The sequence below is a fragment of the Parasteatoda tepidariorum genome, chromosome 5, assembly GCF_043381705.1.
Source record: "Parasteatoda tepidariorum isolate YZ-2023 chromosome 5, CAS_Ptep_4.0, whole genome shotgun sequence".
NCBI classification, from domain to species: Eukaryota; Metazoa; Arthropoda; class Arachnida; order Araneae; family Theridiidae; genus Parasteatoda; species Parasteatoda tepidariorum.
In genome coordinates, this window is record NC_092208.1 from 88,271,896 (window position 1) to 88,282,688 (window position 10,793).

The window sequence follows — 10,793 nt, forward strand, 5'->3', positions numbered from 1 at the left end:
TAGCTAAACCTTTTTTATTGTCTTCTTTTATGCTTCTTCTTTCGAAAAAACCTGCCCCATTTTGCCCATATTGCAAAGGTGGACTATATTCCGAAAAACAAAAATTATGCTTTCCTTTCATGTTTTCGCATTTTTTTGTAATATTACTTCGGAAATATAATTTGCTTTTAATTTTTAATATAAAATTACGAAAATTATTATATTTTCATTGCTATATTTAATTATTTAAGCGTACTAAATTATTATTTTTATTTTTGCACGCCATATTTCCATTGTTTTGGGTATTTTTAGTGTATTTCAAAATCTCAACTATAAATTCGGTTTACCTGCACATAAAAAACCCCAAATTTTGAAACAAATTTTATCGAAATACTAATTTTGGCCACGAAATCTTGGATGTTGGCCCACTGTGGCCCGAGTTCTGTTATTAAATATATTTTGTTAAAAGCGTTTTGTAATGATTTAACCCCGAAATCATATCACCGTATTTAACAAGCTGTTCGGATTCAAAATTGAAATTCATCATTGACCCTAATCAAGGTACAGCTGAAATAAAAAAATCTTTCTCTGCAATCTCCGGACCACGAATTCAAAAAAAAAAAANAAAAAAAAAAAAATTAAAAAAAAAAAAAAAAAAAAATGGAAAAATTATATGTTCGAGTGTAGCTTTATCTGAATGCATAATCTTAATCATAAACTCACTTTATTTGATTCCTGGCGTTACTAAAATATTATAGAAATTACAATAAAGGAAAGTGAGACAATATGAATAAACATTATATTTACTTTTATACTTTGAATGGATACATAAAAGGGAAACAGTTGCTTAAAGTATATAATATACTATTACCGACGTCGATCACCCACCATACAAAATGAAGTTCCTTGGCCTCATTCTCTTATCGAGTTTGGCATTCTTTTGGGTAAGTATTATAAAAAATGTAACTTAGAGACATTATTTTCTCTATCTGAAATATTAGTTTAGGATATTCAATCAATATAATAACTCAGTTCTAGACTGAGAAAGTGGTAGGAAGTGAAAAGTTACTTAAAACTTCCAGTAAACTATCAATAACTTTTTTCGATTATTATTCAATAAAATAATAAAAAATAATTAATATGTAGTAAAAATTACTTTTGTATGGAATTATATATGAATTTTAAAATTGTGTGCAATAAAAATTTTCATTGCATAAAAAGTTCCTGAGTATGACGAAATACGCAAAAAATAAAATTTAGATTAAGGGGTCCAAACTTTGGACCGACCGTAAACATTGAATTATACTATCGGGACCGTATTTCCTAGATTGCGGTTATCACCGATAATTTTGCGGTTTAAAGTACTGACATTCTGAGTGGATCACTGGTAAAATCCATTTTTTACGTAAATTTTATGTCGTCATTACTGCTTTTCAGTGATTTGATAGACTTCAGTGAGGAAACAAGTGGTTTCATAAACCTTTATACTAATTCCAATAGTAGTAATATGTAAATATTAATTCCCTGACGTCACCTAGCAAAATTATTAACGTTGATTTTACTTGTGATTGACTATCTTTCGAAATTTCAAATGGAGTTTTCGTAAGAAATTGTAATCAAACTTATTTTTGATTTATTAGAGCTGAAGGCTTGCAGATCTCTCAAAATACTTAATATGCATCAAATCCTATTGAAAACTCTTTTTTGATGCAAGAACTGATAATTGGAGGGAGTTATTGAGCAGATAGTTTTGTCTGCCGTGTCTTCGAAAGTATACACACCAAAATTGGTGTGGATCGGTTCAGAGATGCGAACAATTCTTATAAGTTAGTTTTTGAAGAAATTATTTTTAAAAAAAATCAGTTTCTGAAATTGAAATGATTTTAAGCAATTTTTAATTCTAAGAAATCGGGCGGATCTACCAACAATGTATACAGGCATAGGTTTAGAAAAAATTAATCTTGGATTTGTCTTTTCAAGGTACTAAAGTAATCTCGTAATCTGAGTTAATGAAATGAATAGTTATTTACCAATATTGTGCAAAATGAGACTGTCTACTTATGTTGTGTAATACACACATCATTGTAAGAATTGTAAGCATACACACACTTTCGACATATTTTCATACATTTTTTTTAATAGTAATAGAATGTAGTAAGCCAAACAAATGAATTTTTTTTGAGAAAATGGAATAACATTTTAATTTCTTTTTATTTCTGTTATATTTTCCCAAGACTGCTGACGCTGGGTGTAGTAGTAACAGACAATGCAATGATGACGAATGTTGTATCACATCTACAGAAGAAGGAAAATGTAGAAAGCTTGGAACAGAAGGTAAATAAAATAACCAATCTATACACACAAATACAAAAGACTTTTGATTTTTATCGCACATAATTGAAATGACATTTATATCAATCAAACCAACCAAATAAAATACAGGACAAATCGTGATTATTTGAAAAATCTACATTTTTTATTTTTTAGTTCAATTGATGAATAAGGGCAAACAGAAATTACTACTGTAAGATGTGTCTTCATTTTAGATACGATTCGAGCAAAACCAAGTTAATTGGGGGTAATTATTGTTCAGTTATGAGAATTAAATACATGGAATTATACTCCCTTTATTCTAACGATTTATAAACTCTTATGCCTTTCAAACTATTATTTCTATTGATTAGACAATTATTTTTATGGATTATGACTGTTTGATTTAAAAATTAATAAACAGATATTTTTTGTTTTACTTTTGTTTTTTCATTCCACTTATAGTTTTAAAATCAATTTCAATCCACTTGGTTAAGATTTCGTTCGATTAAGCGTAAATGAAGCACGAAAGTTAAAAATAGGTAATACTTGGAGACGCCATTATCAGTTATTTATTCAAATAATTCCCTTTTGATTAACAGCAGTCAATAGTAAAAAAATAGAGATATAGGGGTCAGATTCATATGAGCTTAAGTTCGTATGACTTGTAGACAGTAAAAAAAATATCTAGAAAGCACTGAGAAACGTATAACAAATGCAACAAGCAAGTATTGGGTATTTTGTGCAACGGCAAAAAAATATTTAGGTAATATTGAAAAGTGTATAACAAATTATTCAAACAAGCTTTGTTTTTGTGCTGCAGCAAAATACATGCAGGAAACATTGAGAAGTGTATAACAAATGTTACAAGTAAGTTTTGGGTGTTTTGTGCAGTAGGAAAGTTTTAGATTTTTATTTATAACTTTCTTATCTTTGTTTTTAATAAGGGTATAAAATGTTTTTGAGAAAAGTTATATTACAAAACTTTTCAACAGATGGCAATGACAGCATAATTATTCTCTTATAATAATTGAATTTTAAAGATATGTGATAAATTAAGAACCTGTGAAACACCAGAAATGTTTTACTAGCCTCTACTTTCTAGAAAATATAGTTTATTATGTTCAATATGCTATTTTGTCCCTTATCTATGCCCTAAATTGAAGGTGTATCAAAATTAGGTAAAATAGACTAATTGCAAAGGAAGTATATTTTCGATAGCATCAAAATAGGTTGAAAATATCAAAGTTTTTAAAGTGAATAAAAGACTATACCCCCTGCTCATTCCACTCACCAATCTCCAGGATCATCCATCATTGTTTTTGTTTACTCTCAAAAGTAATTTATTTCCCCAAAAACAAATAACACTTTAACAATGTATACAAATAGTGAAGTTTTCTACAAGAACATTTAGCTAATATATTAATCGAAATGAAATAAACAATTTCCTGTATTTGTTAAATAATCACTTGCTCTTGAAGGAAAAAAACTTAACACAAAGAATACATACCATCCAATACGAAGAAATAAACGAGAATTAATTATAAACTATTTAAATATTAAAAAAAATATGATTCCTCACATATAAATAATTTTTAATTTTAAAAAAATTCATTAAAAATTCTTAAGATTTATATTTAGGCAACATCAAAAATATCTCCCTCTTTCTTTTGTAACAGGGCTCGAGAAAACTTAGAAATTTTACCCGTCCTCGAGGACGGCTTGTCCAACAATGTACCCGTCCTCCTTTGAAACTAACCCGTCACCTCTAAATAAATACAAATATAATTTTCTCTTATTTATTACTAACAAATATATAAATTGCACAATGAATTAGTAGTTACTAGTTATTAGTAGTTATTAGTAGCTACTTAGTAGTTACTAGTTACATTATACGGTAATAAAAGAAATACTAGGTTACTAATAGTAAAACCTAGAATTATTTCTTTNTTCTTTAAAGAAATAATTTAAATAAGAGAGGTCAAGTTATCTGTCTATTATCCGATGGTACTGCGTTTTTTAAATGAATCAAATATGACGTTTGCCAGTTCCTCAATCAAGCCAATGATTTACAGAGGTTTCATCGCAGAAATCTGAAAGAGGTTTTTCATTTAAATAGATGTTCATAATTGCGGTTGACGCTTCTTGTTTAAGACCAGTACGTAATGTGTTTTGTTGTAAGTTCATTTCTGAAAAGCCCCTCTCAACCGCTGCAGTACTCCCAGACAGAGAAAACATCAATTCCACCATGCGCAGTGTGTTGCTGTATTTCGAGATTAGAGGGTCATTTTAGAAGTGAGGAGCTATACTTTAATAAGATAACAAAAATTGAAAATATATCACGAACATCAACTGGAAAAGGGCCGTCCGCGCGGACGTTGGATTCGAGAAATTTGCTGCCCGCGGGGAATTTTTGACCGCCGAGGACGGGCGGACGGGCGATTTTTCGTGCCCTGTTTTGTAATCAATTTAAGAATATGATAACAAATATAAAAAATTCTCGAGAGAAACGAATTCTACAACAAATAATATAGTAGCAAAATTTTTCAACAACAAATATTTAATTTAAAGAACCAAAATCGTATAAAATGTATTTAAAACTCCAGTAATTTTTGAGAAAACTTTAATTAAAAAAATTAATTAATTGATTAAAAGAAACTCGCATTAAGTTAAATCATGAAAATAACTCTTTTAACACGTCAAATGTCATAACCGTGAATTCATTTAAGCAGATCGAATACCAACCTCTTAAGTACATTTTTTGAGTTATAACATCAGCTGGATTTTAGATTTAACTGAAATAGATACTTAGAATCAGTTTTTTCTCATTAAAAAATTGATTTTATTTCAAAGTAAATAATTTTTTAAATGATGAATATTGTTCAAAATACAATATGTAAGAGTTTTAAGAGATAGTTTTATTTTTTTCTTATCATTTTAACACAATGACAATATTACAGTATAATGTAATTTGTGAAACAGATCATTCCTTAGTAAGGGGGGGGGCGGGTAATATGAAAATAAACGAAAGACATGAATATAAATAATTCACTTCTGTCAATAACATGTTTTAAAATGGGAATTTTCATTAGACATTAGTGTAGATGATGAGAGAAAGGGACTACAAAACATTGCCAAATGTATTCTAGCATTTCTTACAGCAAGTATTTAGTTTTCTCTCTGGCACTTACCAGTGTAAAAGGCACGTGGTTTATACTTAATAGACTGAATTTTATCAAATAACGGTTATCTGATTCGTAAACCACTAATTGGAAGTTCTTCAACAAGAACAAGAAGGAATTCGCAATATGTAATTAAGATGAAAGAGGATTTCTTGAATATAGGTCAGCAATATCACAAACTTTGAAAGAAATGCGAGGCACCTCCCACATGTTTCACATCTTGTAGAATAAGTACATAGCATCCCTAGTACGTAAAATCTATGTCACATTCCATATTATAGTAATAAGTGATAGTACTTTGCTTCTTCCCTGTGTTTTCGTCTGCAAACACATCCGCGTGAATACTGTTTAGAATTATAGCATTCTTTTGATTTTGCAATTGTAAAGTAAGTAGTTTGTTTCAGTTTTCCAGTGGAAAGGATGAACGTCATAACGAAAAAATCTGAATATAGAAGAATTCTTTTTGTTCAGACGAACTACCTCAATTACGTAGGATTTTTACATTAAAATTTCATCTGCTAATTCCGCTGTACCTGGAGTTTAGGTATGGTTCCATAATAAGGGCACTTTACTTTCCCTAAGTTGTTATTCAGTTGGTCGTTTTTCAACTTGCAAAAATAAAGTTGGCCATTGAAAAAAACTATTTCTTTTGGATTTTATATGAGTTGAAACCAAAGTTATGTGGCTTACTCATTATAAAATGAAATTTCAGTATAATATTCTTGGAAATAACTGCTTCTCAACAATACTTACATTTTCATGATTATAACAAATAAAATTGTTTATAATCAGCATGAAGATGGTCTCTTGCAGACGTAATAATGAAACTATAATTTAATATAAGTTCGACTTAGTTAATAATATTATAATTTAATAAGAGCTCAGCTAGTTTCACGAAAGCTATTGTGCTGCGTGAAATGTTTCTAGTACTGTGAACTCTAATTTCGGTTCAACAATTTATCTTCCCAATGTTTGTAGTTCTGCAAAATTTAAAAGAGACATGAAATTTCAAATATGAACATTTTTCTCATAAAGGGTCAAAATGACTACTTTTAACTGTTTTATGTATTTCTGTTCCTATTTATTTTACTGATCATCAGAAAGGTGTGAAATTTTGATATAGTATACTCAGAAATAATTCAATAAAAGGTAAAAGCTTTGAAGCACCCTCGCATCTTTAAAAACAGCATGATAAGTGGCAAAAAATGATCAAAATGACCCTCACGGCACCTCTAGTGCTAAGTTGCTTAAAATTCTTGAACTAAATTATGTTAATTTTTATTTACACCATTGTACTTCCTGTATATTTTTCTACAACCGATATTAAATTTAATTTTAAGTCTTTTAGTTTTTTTAAAAAAGAATTCATGAAAAATTATTTAAAACTGCAATAAACATATTCGGACGTATTCGAATTTTGAAAAATACTCGTGTACTTTCGAGTTTTTAATATCGAAGAGAAATTATTATTGCTCAAAACACAATGAATATGTACACTGCCAGAAATTAATATTTAGCAATGAAAGTTTAAAATGCCGTTAGTGATGTTTGATCTACATTAAATTGCGATTTTTTTTTTATTTAAACGACTTAAAACTCCTCATGCACCACAAAGTAGAGCATGAGGCTTACAGTTGTAAGTAGAAAACAAAAGAGGAAAAATTTACAAATTTACATTCAAAACAAAATTCCGCAAGGCCGCAAGACTTTCAATACTTTTGACCAGTTCTGACAAGACAGGTGGCCAACAAATAGAAAGACGTCTCAAATCAGTCTTTAAATTCATTCGGGCACTCGCATACAGACTACAATGAAGAAGAATATGTTCAGCATCTTCATCAGCATCACCGCAAGCACAATTTCCACTGGTCTGCAGAAGAAATTCAGCATTCCAGTCCGCAATGATTTTATCTCTAGCGATGCGCTTCCAGTGAGAAGCTGGAACAGACACCCTTAAGTCTATTTCACCACACGTAGCTTCTCTAGCCAATTGGTCTGCTCTTTCATTGCCCAAAATACCGCTATGGCCACGAACGTAAGAAAAATGAATAGTTACGTTTTCAAGAGCGTTCAAAATTAAATTGCGATTGTGGCAAAAATATATATAGTGCCCTACATATATAAACAGAACAATAATTCCAACCATTAGTTTTAATTAAAATATCTATATTTTTCAGGTGACATTTGCGAATCTGGTCAGAGCAACGTCTACCACTGTCCTTGCGCAAAGGGTTATATTTGCACACATACTAGGGTAATTGCTGATATATATATATTCCAATTCAATTTTTATATTTTGTTTACTTTTTTAAATACATCAGTTATCGTAAAATGTGTGTATATTTAAAAATCATAAAAACATTTTATTGATATTTTTTATTCTTGTTACATTTGAGTTAGTTTTTGTTCCATGAAAATTACAAATATTGTTTTTTACTTGACAGTAACATTCGGCATCACATTTATGGTAAAAAAAAAGTTTTGTTCTAATGTTTTGTGAACTTTTAGAAATAAAAGTTGAAATATTTCTTATATCCTGAAATTCTACTTTCGGACACAGAATTGCTTGGTTTTTCTGCTGGTCTTTTTTTTTCTTTTTTTTGCAGAATAATTCCGGACATAAATAATGTTTCTGGAGTTTGTGAAAATGATGACGATTGTTGTAATTGTTCTCCATCTACAGTTAAAAATTTGTCCAACGATCTTTTCATTTGTTTTGCCACTTTGTCTCAATCTACTCTTCGGTTTCTTTTTTCACTTCCACTTAGATGTTTATAGAAACTCATTATAAAGACCACTTACTAAAAAGAAGGAAGAAAATGATCTTCAATGAAATTCATTTTCACTCAATATCACAAACAAAATCACAATTTGTGGTATTTTATATTATATATTATTTAAATAAAATAGTATACAAACATAAAATAATATACAACAATCAAAGCCTGCCCTATTTTCTAAGTAATGCGTTTTCTTTTTTCACTTCCACTTAGATGTTTATAGAAACTCATTATAAAGACCACTTACTAAAAAGAAGGAAGAAAATGATCTTCAATGAAATTCATTTTCACTCACTATCACAAACAAAATCGCAATTTGTGGTATTTTATATTATATATTAATTAAATAAAATAATATACAAACATAAAATAATATACAACAATCAAAGCCTGCCCCATTTTCTAAGTAATGCCTGTGGGTTGTCCAAAAATTTTAGAAGTCCGAGTTCAAAATATAGACCTTTTGACTAATTCATAAATCATAACAATGAAATTTCACCAAAAAAAAAAATAACAATGCACCTCCTCAAAAAGACCTTTGTATTTGTTAAACCAGCCTTTGCATACAACTCTATTGAAATCTCCTATCAAAAGCAAATTTGGTAAATCTATTAAAGTCTAATAATGATATGACTCTTTCATTCTCAGTAAATTTTAAATAGAATTCTAAGTTTTTTCAGTGTCTGAAAAGAAAGAAATATATGATGTAGTAAATACATCGGAAATGACCAAATTAACTTTTTTAAGGTTGAAGATATCGCCAAGATTTTTATAATTTTGCAGAAATGGCTTGTAAAAAAGGCTATTATGAATCTTTGTATAAAACTGCAAAAGGAGAATATTTTTCCCCCAAATTTTAATTGTGGTGCCCTATTTCTTATTAATTATATATTATATTCATTATTCCTTATTGTAGAATATCACTTAGGAAGTAAATAATGGTTGATGACTTTTATCTTTAAACTGATTTTTAGTTAAAAAATTAAATACATAATAAATGTATTGAAATCTATTTTTTCAAGCAAATGTCATTTTAGTTAAATAAGAGTTCATTTAAATTAGATCACTGGTTGAAAAATGACATTTTGAATAATAGAGAAAATTGGAAAAAAAATCTTTAGCAGTATGTGTTATGCAATGTGTCACATGGGGAAATTAAAAAAAATTATTTATGTACTAAACCTTTTTAATTACAGCGTAACCAAGATTTTTTCAAAATTGCAAATGGTAAGTATTCTCCAAAACATGATTTTTTTATAAAATTTCTGCAGAATTGATTTAATTTTTGCATTTCCGAAATGTTTTTAACATTTAAATAAGAAATTAAAATAAAAATTAGGAGAGAAAACTATATTAAAATACCTAAACTATGTGAGATTTAAACTTATTCTCTTAGTATATTTCTCTAATAAAATGAGTATTGGAAAATGTGAGATAGAAAAATTTAAAAATTAAGCAGTAATAATGTTTAGTATAAAGTTATTAAACATTACTATTTTTGTTTCAAATATTAAGCAAAAAAGTACTTGATAAAAAGTGCATTTTGTAGCAGTATTCCCTTTCTGTACTATGCCCTTTCTGTATGTTGCCCTTTTTAATTAAAGCTTATGTTAATTCCAGTCACAGTATAAAAACGCAAAATTTTCTCTAAACATAATTTTTTTTAACATTTTTACGGGATTAATTTACTTTACACTTTTTAGTAAATGTTTTTGTTTCATTTTTCTTTAAAAGAAAAAAAGTAACAATATTTAAAAAATATTAAAAAGCTGAAAATTATACAAAGCTCATTCTTTTATTATTTATCAGTATGATTATTTGAATATGTCATATAGAAATATATAATTACTAAGCATTCATAATGTTTCAAGGAAAGTATTTTATCATTACTATATTATTTTGAAATATTAAGCAAAAAAAATACTTCATAAAAGTAAATTTAGTAACAGTAATGCCTATATTGAAAAAAAATAATTTCTATACTAAACCTTTTTAATTAAAGTTTGTTTAATTTTCATTTACAGCTCTTGGTGAACGAGGAGTAAGTATTCTCTAAATGTAGAAACAATTTTTTTTTTTATAATTTTTGAAAATTTATATAATTTTTACTTTTTAGGCAATGTTTCTTAACTTTTAAATAAGAAAATCAAATAAAATTTTATGAAAAAAATATTTAAAATCATAAACAACATGAATTTTCTTTTCTTTTTTCTTTTTTTGGAGAGAGATTTTCTTGAACTAGAAAAGCAATTTCTCTGCCTTAAACATTCCAGAAATACTTCATGGAATGATATATCTTTAGAAATATATTGCTTCTTTATCTTCTGAATATCAATCAGCAAGATAAGTGTTAGCATGCATTGTCATCCTTAAAAATAATCTAAGACCCTATATAGAATTAGAATGTAAAAATACTTCTATAGGACTCTAAAATGTACTGCGAATAGCTTAGAGACTAAAGGAGGAATTTTGCACACTGATTATAATAATATATATGGAAAATTAAGAATTTCGGTCCTAAATAGGAATGCCTCTCTGATAC

General features: G+C 28.1%; 1 protein-coding gene across 1 annotated transcript; it reads left to right on the forward strand.

The window, feature by feature from the left end:
- The first annotated feature begins 827 nt into the window (after positions 1-827).
- Positions 828-10,400, forward strand: LOC122268881 (U8-theraphotoxin-Hhn1c 2-like). The gene is made up of 5 exons (XM_071180910.1): positions 828-923; positions 2,214-2,313; positions 7,649-7,725; positions 9,448-9,478; positions 10,276-10,400. The coding sequence occupies exons 1-5, from the start codon at positions 876-878 to the stop codon at positions 10,305-10,307; spliced, it is 288 nt and encodes a 95-aa protein (XP_071037011.1). The 5' UTR covers positions 828-875; the 3' UTR covers positions 10,308-10,400.
- The last annotated feature ends 393 nt before the right edge of the window (positions 10,401-10,793 follow it).

Excerpts from the sequence above, each read along its gene's own strand:
- LOC122268881 (XM_071180910.1), top strand. The coding sequence starts at position 876 with ATGAAGTTCCTTGGCCTCATTCTCTTATCGAGTTTGGCATTCTTTTGG. Across the intron at positions 924-2,213 it reads CGAGTTTGGCATTCTTTTGG|ACTGCTGACGCTGGGTGTAG; the intron begins GTAAGTATTATA and ends TATTTTCCCAAG. Across the intron at positions 2,314-7,648 it reads TAGAAAGCTTGGAACAGAAG|GTGACATTTGCGAATCTGGT; the intron begins GTAAATAAAATA and ends TATATTTTTCAG.